This window comes from Rhinatrema bivittatum, chromosome 6 (assembly GCF_901001135.1).
Source record: "Rhinatrema bivittatum chromosome 6, aRhiBiv1.1, whole genome shotgun sequence".
NCBI lineage: Eukaryota > Metazoa > Chordata > Amphibia > Gymnophiona > Rhinatrematidae > Rhinatrema > Rhinatrema bivittatum.
This window is the reverse complement of record NC_042620.1, coordinates 6115545-6133533: the sequence shown is the minus strand read 5'-3', so window position 1 is coordinate 6133533 and position 17989 is coordinate 6115545. Positions and strand designations below refer to the sequence as shown.

Here is a 17989-nt window from a genome sequence, read left to right as displayed (position 1 = left end):
GAGATAATCAAATTTGCAGATGACACAAAATTGTGCAGAGTAGTTAAATCACAAGCAGATTGTGATAAATTGCAGGAAGACCTTGTGAGACTGGAAAATTGGGCATCCAAATGGCAGATGAAATTTAATGTGGATAAGTGCAAGGTGATGCATATAGGGAAAAATAACCCATGCTATAATTACACGATGTTGGGTTCCATATTAGGTGCTACAACCCAAGAAAGAGATCTAGGTGTCATAGTGGATAACACATTGAAATCGTCGGTTCAGTGTGCTGCGGCAGTCAAAAAAGCAAACAGAATGTTGGGAATTATTAGAAAAGGAATGATGAATAAAACAGAAAATGTCATAATGCCTCTGTATCGCTCCATGGTGAGACCGCACCTTGAATACTGTGTACAATTCTGGTCGCCGCATCTCAAAAAAGATATAATTGCGATGGAGAAGGTACAGAGAAGGGCTACCAAAATGATAAGGGGAATGGAACAACTCCCCTATGAGGAAAGACTAAAGAGGTTAGGACTTTTCAGCTTGGAGAAGAGACGACTGAGGGGGGATATGATAGAGGTGTTTAAAATCATGAGAGGTCTAGAACGGGTAGATGTGAATCGGTTATTTACTCTTTCGGATAGTAGAAGGACTAGGGGACACTCCATGAAGTTAGCATGGGGCACATTTAAAACTAATCGGAGAAAGTTCTTTTTTACTCAACGCACAATTAAACTCTGGAATTTGTTGCCAGAGAATGTGGTTCGTGCAGTTAGTATAGCTGTGTTTAAAAAAGGATTGGATAAGTTCTTGGAGGAGAAGTCCATTACCTGCTATTAAGTTCACTTAGAGAATAGCCACTGCCATTAGCAATGGTTACATGGAATAGACTTAGTTTTTGGGTACTTGCCAGGTTCTTATGGCCTGGATTGGCCACTGTTGGAAACAGGATGCTGGGCTTGATGGATCCTTGGTCTGACCCAGTATGGCATGTTCTTATGTTCTTATGTTCTTATTGCGGGGACCGACAAATGCAAGCAGACTTTGAGTCTGCAAAGGCTGGACCCAGGAGACTGGGAACTCTCGGATGAGGCGATGACCCTCATCTCTCACAGATTTTGATGGTGACTCAGAGGAAGGCCAAGACGCCAGGTTTCTTCAGTCACAGAAGAGAGCATGGAGTAGAAGAGGTCCTTTGTACTTCCGTGGCCGAACAACATTCTGCTTTATACATTCACACTGTGGCCTCTGATCGACAAGGTTCTCTGTAGGATAGAAGTTCATCCAGGGACTGTGATCTTGGTGACCCGAGTGGGCCTGACAGCCCTGGTTCACGGACCTGATCAGCCTCACGGTGGATGGTCCTCTGCAGCTAAGTCATCGGCCAAACCTGCTCTGACAAGGCCCTATATTTGCAACTTGGCGGATTGCTTTGGTCTGGCCTTTGAAAGGCAATAATTGAGGAAGAAGGGTTATCCAGAGGACGTGATTACCCCTCTACTTTAGGCTTGGAAGACCTCTATTTCTTTGACCTATGTCAGGGTTTAGAAGGTCTTTCAATAGTGGTGTCGTGAGCAGGGAATCATCCCTCATCAGTTCTCGAAGGTGCAAACTCTGGCGTTTTTGCAGTAAGGCTTAGGTAAAGGATTGTTTTCTAATTCCCTCTGGCTGCAAGTGGCGGCCTTGGATTGTCTTAGGGGCAACGTTCATAGTGCGGCTTTGGCAACATATCCGAATGTGGTGAATTTCCTCTGGGGAACAAAGCACTTGAATCCCTCAGTCCGTCCGGTACGTCCATCCTGGAGCCTTAATTTTGTCCTTATGTGAAGCTCCGTTTTGAACCACTTAAGAAGGCCACCTTAAAGGATTTAACTTTTTTAAAGGCGGTATTTTTGGTGGGGATCTGTTCAGCTAGGAGAGTTTTGGAGATCCAAGCCTTTTCTTGCTGAGGACCCTTTTTGCGAATTTCCAATTCCGGATGTTCCATTCTTTTTGCGAAAAGTTGGCTTGGATTTTCACCTGAATCAATCTGTGGAACTCCCGGCCTTTCCAAATAGCGAGATTGATGCACCCCACGCTAGAGAGTTGAGGCGTCTGGATGGCAGAAGGGTGCTGTGGTGCTGTCTTGGGTCACGAATGCCTTCCGGGTTTCAGATTATTTGTTAGTCTTGTGGAACGGCCCTAAGAAGGGTCACAAAGCGTTGAAGGCAACCATGTCCCTCCCGTTGGTTGAAAGAAGCTATTTCTTCTGCTTACATTTGTTGCGGATGGCCCGCGCCAACTGGTTTGAAAGCGCATTCGATTCGATCTCAGGCCGCTTCCTGGGCGGCTTCTTGGAAGTTGCTGCACACTTTTGCCAGGCACTACCGCTTGGACGTCCAGGCACCGGCCGTCAGCAGTTTTGGGAGCAGTGTGATTCGAGCGGGATCCTGGATAGGGAAGCTTTGGTACATCCCAGCAGTCTGGACTGATCCGGGTACGTACAGGGAAAAGAAAATTGGTTCTTACCTGCTAATTTTCGTTCCTGTAGTACCACGGATCAGTCCTATTTCAATTCAAATGAGCATCTTTGCACCGTGGAGTAGAAGCAGACAGCTGCACCCTTCTATTTATCGTACTTTGTATCTTGCCACTGCCTTTCTCATGTTTCTCTCCTGGAATGACCTTTTAGTTTCTTCAGTTTGTATCCAGATGTTAGCATAGCCAATGGGTTATTTATTTATGTAATAGGCTTTTTTTATACTGATGTTTGGAGCTAGCCGTCACAACGGTTTACAGACAATTTAAAATAGTACATAAAAATCAATAAATTATAAAATAATAGCAGATGATAAAATCATAAGGATCAGTAAGAGAAAAATACAGGTCTTCAACAATTAATAAAACTAATAAATTACTGATAATAGAATAAAAACAAGATATTTTAATGAACAAATAATAATTCAAGTGAATAACTTAAGCTTGATGGACCCTTGGTCTGACCCAGTATGGCATGTTCTTATGTTATGGCTCCAGACTTCTCTCGTAGAACATACCAGAGATTCATAAATGGAGAAATTACGGACCTGATAATTTAATTTTCCTTAGTGTAGACAGAAGCCTCCTTCTAGCAGGGTTCTGACATGCCACTTACAGAGTATCCGGCAAAACCAGATCTTCAAGCTGACACAAATGATGGGTTCAACAGGCTGACATCTGTAGAGAAGCGTTTAGATTGGGTCCTTTTCTAGCTATTTATTACTACTTAGCTGGGACCCTCTCTCTGGACTTGTCACAGCTACCTTTTGTTTGTACCTTTAATTTCACTCCTGTCCTCTCTAATTGGAGATTGAAAATGAACGTCCCTGTCTGTTTTATTTTATTTTCCTGAGAATTTCAATCTTTATTACAACAAAAATGGAAGAAAGCAGTGGAAAAACTCCCAAATTCAACATTAAGGCCACTTCAAATACTTCAAAACACAGCAGCTAGAATACTACCCGGAAAAAGGAGGAGGGACCATATAACCGAAACCCTGGCAGAACTACAGTGGTTACCTATTGAACACAGAATTAAATACAAAGCTCTATGTACCATACATAAACTAATACATGATGAGAAATCAGACTGGCTAAACACAGCATTGCGAGTGCACGTCCTACACAGAAACCTTCGATCAGCAAATAAAGCTCTCTTAACCATCCCTTCAGTAAAAACAGCAAGACTAACCCAAGTGAGAGAAAGGGCCTTATCATTAGCAGGAGCCACACTTTGGTACATAATGCCTCCAGAGATCAGATTACAAAGTGACCTCAAGACATTTAAGAAAAGTCTAAAAACATGGCTTTTTAAACAAGCGTTTTATAAAGAGACAGGAGAATAAAGATATACAGGAATAGGCAGAAGAGCACCAGCACACAGCACTATTCTCAGAATGAGCATTTTAATAATCTATGACCTCTACATCACAATAAACGTAATTGTAAATGCTATAAATATGATTTTTACCTGTGATTAGTACCTTACAGGTACACTTGGTCATGACCTACTTCACTAAACAATTGATTGTCTAACGATTTGTCACTGAACCTTTTGCGGCACCTGTTAGAATGGACTATAGTACGCATCCACCTACATGTAAACCGTTGCGATGGTAGATAACTTAGCGACGGGATAGAAAAGAATTTAAATAAAATAATAAAGATTTTTCCAGGTAAATATTTTTGTTCTTGTTATGATAAGCACCTAAAATTCCTTTGAAAAATAAAATGTGAAACTGAAGGGCCCCAGCTATACGGTGAGACTTTCATATCTTCCTTAAAGGGTGAAGGAGGCAGAGCTGTGCGCTGAAATCCATCAGCAAGCCAAGCCTTCAGTATTCTTGGTCAGGGCTTCGGGAAATGGCCAGTGAGTAACAAGATGACCACTTCCTTTTCTGGTAGGTCAGCCATCTATGCCAGCCGCTTGTACCTGGACCGGTATAACACATCTCACCCCGAAAGACTGGCCCATAACCGGACAGAGGGACCCATCATTAAAGGTAACGCCGGCTGCCCTCTCACACGTTTCTGAAGTAGTTGGACCTTGGATAATTCACCTCCTGACTGTTTTTCACTTCTCTGTTGTAGGAAACGTCTACATCCATCCTACAGCCACCGTCCATGAAACTGCTGTGGTGAGTAGTGCGCTGGAGTACAGCCCCCCTCCCCCCCCCATACACGGCAGCCTCAGCCAGAACAGCCATCCTCACTGCCCCCTCCAGTTGTTACAGAGCTCCTATCCGCAGCGATGGAGTTAGCACTTAATATTATCATGAAGACAAGGAGAAACAAACTACTGAGTGCACTGAAGTCCTCCTAGAAAGCTGGAAGTAAAAACTCCTTCTCCCCCCTTCCCCCCAACCTGTACTGATATTTACAAACTCAGAAAATGTCCAGGAACAAGTGTGTAATAAACCAATTCCTGTTCATACCCCCGATCAGTCTAGACAAGTGGGTTGTGCATCCCTATCAGCAGATGGAGGCAGAGAAGAAAACCCTTTCTGATACTCCTCCATAAAACCGAGAGTGCCACCTGCAGTCCCTCACTATTCCTGTCTCCAGCAGATGCTAGAGGTGCAAACGGGCAGTCTGGAGAAACGAAAGTCGCATTAGCTAGTGAAGAGAGAAGATGCTTCTTGTGTGGGCTCCCTGAGGTGTTAGGATTCTTCTTGGGCCTTCCTTCAGGCCTTCCCTCTCCTTCTCCTTGGGCCTTCCCTCAGGTGGAGCAGAGCAACCAGGACGATACAGGCTCCCGCAGGGCGTGGAGTTTCCCGGGAGGTAGAGACGGACGAGTCCGATCAGGAGCAGGGTCAGGAGGATCCTCCTCCACCCTCTGATGGCCTGGACCTCGGACTTGAGCCTGGCGTTCCCCGCTTGGTTGAGGGTGACGACCCTACAGTGGTCCGCCTATTCCGTCGGGAGGAGCTGGCCCCCCCCTAATCCCGCATGTTTTGCAGGAGTTGGGGATTGTGGCAACTCCTGTGGTCCCCAGTCCGGATACCGTGGATCCAGTCTTAACAGGGCTCCGGGGCACAGCTCAAAATTTTCCTCTCCACTCCATGTTGCAGCAATTGATGGCTTGGGAGTGGGATTCTCCAGAGACTGGACTCAAGGTTGGCAGGGCCATGGACAAACTCGGTTGGAAACAGTATGCTGGGCTTGATGAACCCTTGGTCTGACCCAGCATGACAATTTATTATGTTCTTATGTTCTATCCTCTTCCGAAAGACATTTTGGACCTGTTACCGGTTCCGAAAGTGGACGTATCCGTATCGGCGGTCACAAATCGGACTACCATCCCAGTGGCCGGAGCAGCAACATTTAAAGATCTCCAGGATCACAAGCTGGAAGGTCACCTCAAGAGGATTTTTGAGGTTTCTGCCCTTGGTATTGGGGCTGCGGTCTGCAGTAGTTACATGTTCAGGGCGGGCCTCTGCTGGGTGCAGCAGTTGCTCAGCGCTAAGGAGTTGGCGCCCCAAGCGGCAAAGCAGGCGGAACGTCTGGAAGCTGCTGTCGCATATGGCATGGACACTTTGATCTTCTTCGCACCTCATCGTGGACCATGGTGTCTGCATTCTCTACCAGGAGGCTCTTGTGGCTCCGTAATTGGGCTGTGAACGTATCCTCAAAAGCCTAGCTTGGTGCTCTTCCTTTTAAGGGCAGGCTGCTCTTCGGAGAGGACTTGGAGCCACTAATAAATCAGCTGGGTGACAGTAAAGTACATAAGCTGCCTGAAGATAGGCCGAAGGGACAGAAGGCTTTCCCCTTGGCTTGTTCGAGGCCAAAGATGTTTTCGGTAGAACAGAACACAGGGCATGGGCCAAAGACAGGCTTCGGGGAGGTTCCAGTCTTGGGCAAAGGCCTACCAGGGGCAATCAGCCCGTGATGGTTCAGGGCAGGGACCCAGTGGGGATAAAGCTGCCCAATGAGTTCTGGCCAGCCCACTCCTCGGACCCGGTTATAGGGGGTTGGCTAACTTATCTTTTACGAGGAGTGGGTCAAAATCACATCGGACCAGTGGATTCTCAGCATGATAGAACACTGCTACGCATTAGAGTTTGCTCGCCTGCTACACAGCCTGTTTCTGGTGTCCCTAGAAAAAGTGTCTGTCATTCATCAGACTATGGAGCGCCTCCAAAGCCTGGGGGCCATCGTGCTGGTTCCCCCATCAGAACTCGGAACGGGACGTTACTCCATTTACTTTGTGGTCCCGAAGAAGGAGGGAACTTTTTGGCCCATCCTAGACTTAAAGAAGGTAAACGTGGCCCTCAAAGTACCATGTTTTAGTATGGAGACGCGCCGCTTTGTCATTGCAGCCATAGGGAAGGGCGAATTTCTGGCATTACTGGATCTGACGGAAGCCTATCTCCACATAAGGATTCACAAGGATCAGAGGTACCTCAGATTTATGGTTATCGGACAACATTTTCAATTTTGCGCTCTAGCGTTTGGTGAAGGTCCATGGAGCCGTGGCAAGGCCAAAGTTATGGTGGTGGTGGTGGCAGCCCTATGGAAAGAAGAGGTTCTGGTGCATCCCTATCTGCATGACTGGCTCATTCGAGCAAAGTCGGCCGACCAGTTCTCGCTGGCAGTGAATGTCATCCTCCGCCACCTGAGATCTCTGGGCTGGGTGGTCAACCTCGACAAGAGCCATCTAACCCCAGCCCAGGTCCTGAATTTTTTAGGAGCACGTTTTGATACCCGTGTGGACAAGATGTTCCTCTCAGAGGACAGAATCTTCAAATTGCGCTGCCAGGCCCTCGGTGCCCAGGGTCTGGGATTACCTGCAGGTTCTTGGTTCCATGGCATAGACCTTGGAACTTGTCCCGTTGGCCTCTGTGCATATGAGGCCGCTTCAAACTGCTTTGCTATCATGCTGCAGACCCGCTGTTGGAGCAATTCCATCTACTTGGACAACTTGGAGCGCAGGGTGAATCTGGAGATACCCCAGTGGATGGTGGTGACAACAGATGCCAGTCTCGCCGGCTGGGGAGCAGTATGCCAGACCCAGTCTGTTCAGGGCTGGTGGTCTCCAGGGGAAGTGTCCTGGTCGATCAATTGTCTCGAGACAAGGGCCGTCCGGCTGGCCCTGCAGAACTTTCTCCCCCTCCTGCACAATCAGGCAGTCAGAGTCCTGTCCAACAATGCGACGACTGTAGCCTACATCCATCGGCAGGGAGGAACCAAGAATCGTCCCATAGCACTCGAAGCAGAGAAGCTCATGTCCTGGGCGGAACAGCATCTAGCGATGTTGGCGTCTCACATTGCGGGATCGACCAACGTGCAGGTGGACTTCCTCTGGTTAACAACTAGACCCAGGAGAGTGGGAGCTGGCTGAGGCTGCCATGCACCTGATCTGTCTCAGGTGGGGCGAACCCCACGTGGATTTGAAGGCGACTCACACAAATGTCACGGCGGCGTGCTTTTTCAGTCTCAGAAGAGATTATGGTGCAGAGGGAGTTGATGTCCTAGTAGTCCCTTGGCCACATGATGTCGTCCTCCTTTACGTGTTCCCCTTGTGGCCGGTGGTGGGAAAAATTCCTGGGAGGATAGAACTTCACCCAGCCCGGGTGATTCTTGTGGCAGCGGAATGGCCACGGAGGCCTTGGTTCGCGGACCTGTTGAATCTGGCCTTGGAGGGCCCTCTCAGACTCTGTCATATTCCGAATCTCCTTAGTCAGGGACCTATATTTTTCAATCAGGCCGATCGCTTTTGTCTTGCGGCCTGGCTTTTGAGAGGCAGCAATTGAGGAAGAAGGGTTCCCTGTATATACCCAGATCAGTCCAGACAGTGGGTTGTCTCTCCCTTCCAGCAGATGGAGTCAAAGAAAAGCTTGAACCACATCCTCTGGCAACAAATTCCAGAGCTTAATTGTGTGTTGAGTGAAAAAACTTTCTCCAATTAGTCTGAAATGCGCTACTTGCTAACTTCATGGAATGCCCCCTAGTCCTTCTATTATCAAAAAGTGTAAATAACTGATTCACATCTACTCGTTCAAGACCTCTCATGATCTTAAAGACCTCTATCATATCCCCCCTCAGCCGTCTTTTCTCCAAGCTGAACAGCCCTAACCTCTTCAGCCTTTCCTCATAGGGATCTGTTCCATCCCCTTTATCATTTTGGTTGCCCTTCTCTGTACCTTCTCCATCGCAACTAAATCTTTTTTTGAGATGCGGCAACCAGAATTGTACACAGTATTCAAGGTGCAGTCTCACCATGAAGCAGTACAGAAGCATTATGACATTTTACGTTTTATTAACCATTCCCTTCCTAATAATTCCTAACAGTGTTTACTTTTTTGACTGCTGCAGCACACTGAGCCGACGATTTTAAAGTATTATCCACTATAATGCCTAGATCTTTTTCTTGGGTGGTAGCTCCTAATATGCAACCTAAACGTGTAACTACAGCAAGAGTTATTTTTCCCTATATGCAACACCTTGCACTTGTTATTCCATCTATTTTATCGTTCAAGAAAAAAGGATCATTCCAACCATCTTGGATCTCAAGAACATCATCTGCGGGTACTGTACTTCCGCATGGAGACTCTCCGCTCTGTAATACTGGCAGTAAAACCGGGAGAGTTCCTAACCTCCCTGGACCTCTCCGAAGCCTACCTTCACATCCCAGTCCATCAAGATCACCAGCGTTTTCTACGCTTTGCGGTACTCGGACACCATTACCAGTTCCGAGCACTACCCTTCAGCCTAGCAATCGCCCCCAGAACATTCTCCAAAATTATGGTGGTCATGGCGGCAACACTGAGGAAGGAAGGGATCTTGGTATACCCTTACTTGGATGACTGGCTGATCAGGGCAAAGTCTTAGGAAGTGAGCCGACAGGTGAACAGCAGAGTCAAGAACCTACTGCAGGAACTCGGTTGGGTCATGTACACAGTCAAGAGCAGTCTGCAGCCCTCTCAGTCTCTGGAGTACCTGAGGGCCTGTTTCAACACCAAACAGAACAAAGTCTTCCTCCCTCCCCCGAGGAGGAGGAAGCTGATGGAACAATTATGATGACTGATGACCAGTACACGCTCCAAGGTATGGGACTATCTTCAAGTCCTCGGGCTCATGGCATCGACCCTAGAGGTTGTTCCATGGGCAAGGGCTCACATGCGACCACTCCAGTGCTCCTTACTGTCACGCTGAAACCCATTGTCCCAGGACTACTCAAGTCACCTCCAACTACCAGCAGAGGTACGTTCTTAGCTTCAGTGGTGGCTACAGGAAGACCTAAGCAGAGGAGTGAGCCTATCCCCACCGAACTGGATCATGCTCACCAGAAGTGCGAGCCTCCGAGGGTAGGGAGCCCACTGTCAGGAACTGACGGCCCAGGGACAATGCAACAAGGAAGAGGCGGGATGGAACATAAACCGCCCGGAAGCTCGAGCAGTCAGACTAGTGTGCCTGCGATTCAGCTACAGGCTCCAAGGGCAAGCGATTCGAGTGATGTCAGACAACGCTACAATGGTTGCCTACATCAACCGCCAGAAAGGAACCAAGAGCCAGCAGGTGTCTCTGGAGATAGACCCTCTCATGGCATGGGCTGAGGTAAACCTACAAGCGATCTCTGCATCCCACATCACAGGGAAAGACAACGTCGCATTAGACTTCCTCAGCAGAGAAAGCCTGGACCCGGGCGAATGGGCGCTGTCGACCAGCGCATTCCAACTGATAGTAAATCGCTGGGGCTTCCCACCTATGGACCTACTGGCCACCTCTCTCAGTGCCCAAGTGCCCAGGTTCTTCAGCTGCAGATGAGTCACACTCCCAAGGGATCGCCACCCTCGTCCAGACGAGGACTTATTTATGTATGCCTTCCCCCCATGGTCCCTACTGGGCAAGATCATCCACAAGATAGAACACCACAGGGGACTAGTTCTGCTAGTGGCCCCGGATTGGCCAAGATGCCCATGGTATGCAGACATGCAAAGACTCCTCACGGGGAGCCCTCTGTACCTACTGCCACACAGGGACCTTCTCCAGCAAGGCCAGATTCTTCACGAAGATCTGTCTCGATTCTCTTACAGTCTGGCCCTTGAGAGTACTCGCCTGAAGAAGCGAGGCTATTTGAAGGCCGTGATTGACACCCTGATCCACGCACAGTTTGCAACGTCTCTAGCATACATACGTGTCTGGAGAATTTTCGAAGCCTGGTGCAAGGACCGCGGGGTATCCCCATGATCTGCCAAGATTCCCATGATTCTGGAATTTCTACAGGACGGTATGAAGATAGGGTTGTCACTCAAATCCCTCAAGGTTCAATTAGCAGCCCTCTTCTGCTTCAGAGCCGAAGTGAATGGAATCCATCTATCAGCTCATCTGGACTTGGCCCATTTCCTAAAAGGGGTTAAGCAACTTTGACCACCCCTAAAGTGGCCGGTCCCCCTATGGAACCGCAATCTGGTATTGGACTTTCTAGCGGGGGCTTCCTTCAGACCAATGCGAGGTCTGTCACTACGCCTCTTAACATTGAAGACTGTATTCCTGGTGGCAATATGTTCTGCCCATCGCATCTCTGAGCTAAAGGCACTATCTGCCGGGACCCGTTCCTTAGGTTCACTCCTGGTACGATACAGATTCGCACTGTCCCCTCCTTCCTACTGAAAGTGGCCTCCGAGTTTCACCTGAACCAATCCATCTCCAGATGAACATAAGGACTTGGAAGACTCCTGCCTTCTTCGCCATCTAAACGTCGGCAGACTCCTAGTACGATACCTGGAACAAATCGGAACTGGTGCGCAAAACCGACCACTTGTTTGTTCTCCACAGCGGGAAGAATCAAGGTGAAGCAGCCTCCCGAGCGACCATAGCTCGCTGGGTCAAGGAAGTACTTTTTGCACTTGTATTATAACCCAGCAGTTATTGCTATGTTCAGTTGTTACATATGTTCTATTGTTACCATTGTAATCCTGCAATTTTTGCTATTTGCAATTGTTACATATCTTCTACTGTTACCATAGTTCTTTAGTTTCACTGTAAAGCATCGTTGCTATCCTTCATGTTACATGTAAACCGATATGGTGTTGCCCTACGAATGTCGGTATAAAAGAAACTCGTAAATAAAATAAATAAGTAATCAAGGCAGCCTCCATAAAAGCAGGAAAGCCCTTACCCATGCAGGTGAAAGGCTCATTCTACTAGGGCCCAGGCTGTATCTTGGGCAGAAGCCAAACTGCTGTCACCCGCCAAGATCTGTCGAGCAGCGACGTGGTCTTCCCTACACACCTTCTCCAGGTTCTACCGCCTGGATGTCCAGGCCGGAGAAGACGCAGCCTTCGCAAGGGCAGTACTATGTGGGCCACGGGCAGCCTCCCGCCCTGTCTGGGAGTAGCTTTTGTACCACCCCACTGGTCCTGAGTCCATCTGGCTACACGCTAGGAAATGGAGAAGTTACTGACCTGATAATTTCGTTTTCCTTAGTGTAGACAGATGGACTCAGCATCCCGCCCACGGCTGCCCCCCCCAGAGAAGGACGACCTTGGGAAGCGAACCTCGAGATTAATTAAATATGGATAAGCTGTTGCTGACCTGTAGTTCGGGACACCCACAGTTAGACTGGTATCGGTGTTAACTTGGTTGAGTGCACTGGTGGTCTCCAGTTTTTACAATCAGTTGAATCAAGTTTAATCAGTTTTTAATCAAGTTCCTTAAGCGATATATATGTCCACGATGGCTTTTCAAGGAGGATACTGAGAAGCTTAGGTCACTGCAGGATATATCTAGGGTGACATCAGCTTTGAAATCTGACTCAGTCTCCCATCTGCTAGCAGAAGAGCACATAACCCACTGGTCGTGAGTCCATCTGTCTACACTAAGGAAAACAAAATTATCAGGTACATAAGAAATTGCCATGCTGGGTCAGACTCTCCAGCATCCTGTATCCAACAGAGGCCAAACCAGGCCACAAGAACCTGGCAATTATCCAAACACTAAGAAGATCCCATGTTACTGATGCAATTAATAGCAGTGGCTATTCCCTAAGTAAACTTGATTAATAGCCGTTAATGGACTTCTCCTGCAAGAACTTATCCAAACCTTTTTTGAACCCAGCTACACTAACCTCACTAACCACATCCTCTGGCAACAAATTCCAGAGCTTTATTGTGCGTTGAGTGAAAAAGAATTTTCTCCGATTAGTCTTAAATGTGCTACTTGCTAACTTCATGGAATGCCCCCTCATCCTTCTATTATTCGAAAGTGTAAATAACAGAGTCACATCTACTCGTTCAAGACCTCTTATGATCTTTAAGACCTCTATCATATCCCCCCTCAGCCGTCTCTTCTCCAAGCTGAACAGCCCTAATCTCTTCAGCCTTTCCTCATAGGGGAGCTGTTCCATCCCCTTTATTATTTTGGTTGCCCTTCTCTGTACCTTTTCCATCGCAACTATATAATTTCTCCAGTACTGGCTTTGGCAGAATGGGGCACACTTCAGGCAGGGTTGACAGCAGGCAGAGTTATAGCCAAACTGTATCTACTACAAGCCAAAGATATGGATTTTTTTAAATTTCTGAAAATGGACACCCTGGTTTTGGCAGTGACAAAGATCATTATTCCTGTGGAAGGGAGCGCTGCCCTAGAAGATTCACAGGATACAAAGAAGTGGCTCAAATAGTCTTTTGAGGTGGTAGTCTGCAGTAATTTTATGTCCAGAACTAGTGTGCACTGGGTTCTTCATATTCCAGTAGGAACTTCACTGGAGAGTTTTATTTTAAAGGAGGCAGAGGATGGAAACCAGTATTGCCTTTGTTTTGCATGCTTTATCTGATGTCATCTTTACCTCGGGAAGAAGAATGGCAACTTCTGTAGCTGCCAGCTATCTCATGTAGTTGCAAAATTGGTCCACAGACTTAGATTCTAAGTTGTGTTTAAGTGAGTTGTCTTTTAAGGGAAAGCTACTCTTTGGAGAGGATTTGGAAATCCTAGTGTGGGAATAATAAGTTCCTCAGGTTGCCAAAGGGGGTCTGAACAGACACATTTAGAGATGTTTAGACATTTATCGTCCAGGAAAGCTATCTACTTCAGAAAGGGGTCGATCCAGAAGTAAATCTCAGTCCTTTCAAGGGGTTAGGAAAGTCTCAAGGGAAGGAAGTGCTTCCAGCTCAGAAGGTTGCAATGAGACAAAAAGGGTTCACTTCCCAATTCAGAAAACTTGGGGGCTCGGGCATCTGCCCAGTTTTACAGGGAGTGGACTTACATGTCATCGGATCAGTGGGTTCTTTCAGTTGTAAGACTGTTATGCCTTAGAGTTTGTTTACCAGATCAAGGACGCCTTCATGGAAGAGTTACAGCAGTAAAAGTGACTCTAGATAGTCTTCTGTTAGAGGCACTGGTGCCAGTGCCAGGAGAGCAATGGGGGCAAGGACATTGTTTAAAAATGCAATCCTCGAGGCGCAGTCCATATGTATTCCACGCATTAAGAAAGGTGGAAGGAAGGCAAAACGATTACCGGCATGGTTAAAAGGTGAGGTGAAAGAGGCTATTTTAGCCAAAAAAAAATCCTTCAAATATTGGAAGAAGGATCCATCTGAAGAAGATAGGATAAAACATAAGCATTGTCAAGTTAAGTGTAAAACATTGATAAGACAGGCAAAGAGAGAATTTGAAATGAAGTTGGCTATAGAGGCAAAAACTCATAATAAAAACTTTTTAAAATATATCCGAAGCAAGAAACCTGTGAGGGAGTCGGTTGGACCATTAGATGACCAAGGGGTTAAAGGAGCTCTTAGGGAAGATAAGGCCATCACGGAAAGTCTAAATGAATTCTTTGCTTCTGTTTTTACTAATGAGGATGTTGGGGAAATACCAGTTCCGGAGATGGTTTTCAGGGATGATGAGTCAGACGAACTGAACGAAATCACTGTGAACCTGAAAGATGTAGTAGGCCAGATTGACAAACTAAAGAGTAGCAAATCACCTGGACCGGATGGTATGCATCCTAGGGTTCTGAAGGAACTAAAAAATGAAATTTGTGATCTATTAGTTAAAATTTGTAACCTATCATTAAAATCAACCATTGTATCTGAAGACTGGAGGGTGGCCAATGTAACCCCAATATTTAAAAAAGGCTCCAGGGGTGATCCGGGTAACTATAGACCAGTGAGCCTGACTTCAGTGCTGGGAAAAATAGTGGAAACTATTCTCAAGATCAAAATTGTAGAGCATATAGAAAGACATGGTTTAATGGAACACACTCAACATGGATTTACTCAAGAGAAGTCTTGCCTAACAAATCTGCTTCATTTTTTGAAGGGGTTAATAACCATGTGGATAAAGGTGAACAGGTAGATGTAGTGTATTTGGATTTTCAGAAGGCGTTTGACAAAGTCCCTCATGAGAAGCTTCTACGAAAACTAAAAAGTCATGGGATAGGAGGCGATGTTCTTTCGTGGATTACAAACTGGTTAAAAGACAGGAAACAGAGAGTAGGATTAAATGGTCAATTTTCTCAGTGGAAAAGCGTAAACAGTGGAGTGCCTCAGGGATCTGTACTTGGACCGGTGCTTTTCAATATATATATATAAATGATCTGGAAAGGAATAAGACGAGTGAGGTTATCAAATTTGCAGATGATACAAAATTATTCAGAATAGTTAAAATCACAAGCAGACTGTGATACATTACAGGAGGACCTTGCAAGACTTGAAGATTGGGCATCCAAATGGCAGATGAAATTTAATGTGGACAAGTGCAAGGTGTTGCATATAGGGAAAAATAACCCTTACTGTAGTTACACGATGTTAGGTTCCATATTAGGAGCTAGCACCCAGGAAAAAGATCTAGGCATCATAGTGGATAATACTTTAAAATCGTCGGCTCAGTGTGCTGCAGCAGTCAAAAAAGCAAATAGAATGTTAAGAATTATTAGGAAGGGAATGGTTATTAGAACTGAAAATGTCATAACACCTCTATTGCTCCATGGTGAGACCGCACCTTGAATACTGTGTACAATTCTGGTCACTGCATCTCAAAAAAGATATAGTTGCAATGGAGAAGGTACAGAGAAGGGCAACCAAAATGATAAAGGGGATGGAACAGCTCCCCTATGAGGAAAGGCTGAAGAGATTGGGGCTGTTCAGCTTGGAGAAGAGACGGCTGAGGTGGGATATGATAGAGGTCTTTAAGATCATGAGAGGTCTTGAACGAGTAGATGTGACTTGGTTATTTACTCTTTCGAATAATAGAAGGACTAGGGGGCATTCCATGAAGTTAGCATGTAGCACATTTAAGACTAATCAGAGAAAATTCGTTTTCACTCAACGCACAACAAAGCTCTGGAATTTGTTGCCAGAGGATGTGGTTAGAGCAGTTAGTGTAGCTGGGTTCAAAAAAGGTTTGGATAAGTTCTTGGAGGAGAAGTCCATTAATGGCTATTAATCAATTTTACTTAGGGAATAGCCACTGCTATTAATTGCATCAGTAGCATGGGATCTTCATAGTGTTTGGGTAATTGCCAGGTTCTTGTGGCTTGGTTTGGCCTCTATTGGAAACAGGATGCTGGGCTTGATGGACCCTTGGTCTGACCCAGCATGGCAATTTCTTATGTTCTTAAGGAAGGTATTAAATATACTTTGTGTTTCCCAAGAAGGAAGGCACATTTTGTCCTCTTCTGGATCTCTAGCGGGTGAACGATGCTTTGAAAGTTCCTCATTTCCTATAGAAACCCTTCAATCCATAATGGCAACAGTGAGAAAGAGGAGTTTTACATTTCTGGCTCTCTGAAGCTTACCTTTCTATTCCCATTTGACTGGATCAGAGGTTTCTCAAGTTTGCGATCCTGGAGGAGCCATTGCAAATTTTGGATGCTGCCTTTTGGTTTGGTGACTGCTCCCAGAACATTTCCCATGATGGCATGGTAGCAGTGCTTCGCAAGGATTGAATGCTGGTCCATCCATACCTCGATGGCTGGTTGGTCTGGCAAAGTTGGCAGAGTCCTGACAGTCTACAGCCAGGGTAATGCAACTACTGCAGGATCTAAGTTGGCCCTATTTCAGGCTGTAGAGTACTTGGGAGTATGTTTCACTACAAGGGAGGCCAAGCTCTTTGACAATGAACAGGATTGCCAAGCTTACCTTTCAGATACATAATCTACTATATTTGAAGTTACCCAGGATCTGGAACTATCTACTAGTGCTGGGTTCCATGACATTTGGCTTGGATTTTGTGCCTTGGGCAAGAACCCATGTGTGACCATTACAGAGGGCCCAATTATCTTGTTGGAAGGTGCAGTGTCAGAATTTCGAGACGTGACTAGCATTTTGCAAGTTAACGAATGATATTCTGGAGGGTTGTGTGGGTATCATTAGCAAAAAAAGGTGAAATAATCCATCTGGAACTGAGAGGGGAGGGGTGGTGAGTGATCCTCGATCGGGAGACCCGCCCCCTCTGACATCACTGAGGACTGTGACGGACGTTAAAGCGCCAGAACACCAGGCGTCGTGCGCCGAAGGGGCTCGACAAAGGGGCACTCCCCTTTGTGCATCCCTTCGTGCATCCTGTTGTGTTAGCCATTCCCCATGTTCTTTTATATCCCTTGTTAACAATCCCCATATTTAAATGTTTAATGTATTTGACAAAGGTAACGCATGAGTTCTTGCAAATTTTGTTTAAATGTAAACCGATGTGATATGTAAAATCGAACACCGGTATATAAAATAAATAAATAAATAAATAAAATAAATAAATGTGCAATAAGATCACTCAAGGAAGGAAATGAGAGGCAAGGCCAGGAGTGCAAAGAAAGAACAGAACCTGGTGGAATGCATCCTGAAAGAGAGACTCGTAAGTGTTGTGGCAAGAAATGGTTAGAGAGAGGACGAGATCCAGCGAAGGTTGAAGGAATAGCAGACTAGGGTGAACAGTAACAGAGGGCCAGTAGAATAAATTAGCTGTGTGAAAAAATGATAAAGCCCAATTTTCAAAAGGCCACATGTGCAAAAACTGGGAGATATCCACGTGGCCGGACAGAGCGCATTTTAGAAATGGCCTGGCCACACGTGCAAAAACTGGGAGATATCCACATGACCGGACAGAGCGCATTTTAGAAATGGCCTGGCCACACGTGCAAAAACTGGGAGATATCCACATGACCGGACAGAGCGCATTTTAGAAATGGCCTGGCCACACGTGCAAAAACTGGGAGATATCCACATGACCGGACAGAGCGCATTTTAGAAATGGCCTGGCCACACGTGCAAAAACTGGGAGATATCCACGTGACCGGACAGAGCGCATTTTAGAAATGGCCTGGCCACACGTGCAAAAACTGGGAGATATCCACGTGACCGGACAGAGCGCATTTTAGAAATGGCCTGGCCACACGTGCAAAAACTGGGAGATATCCACGTGACCGGACAGAGCGCATTTTAGAAATGGCCTGGCCACACGTGCAAAAACTGGGAGATATCCACGTGACCGGACAGAGCGCATTTTAGAAATGGCCTGGCCACATGTGCAAAAACTGGGAGATATCCACG

General features: G+C 46.3%; 1 protein-coding gene across 2 annotated transcripts in view; it reads left to right on the top strand.

Moving 5' to 3' along the window:
- GMPPA (GDP-mannose pyrophosphorylase A) overlaps nucleotides 1–17989 on the top strand; it is a 71121-nt gene that overhangs the window by 38877 nt on the left and 14255 nt on the right. For both annotated transcript variants that reach the window (XM_029605008.1, XM_029605009.1), the window contains 2 exons: nucleotides 4410–4507; nucleotides 4596–4642. In XM_029605008.1, coding sequence (XP_029460868.1) covers nucleotides 4410–4507; nucleotides 4596–4642 — 145 coding nt within the window. The remainder of the gene's footprint in view (nucleotides 1–4409; nucleotides 4508–4595; nucleotides 4643–17989) is intronic.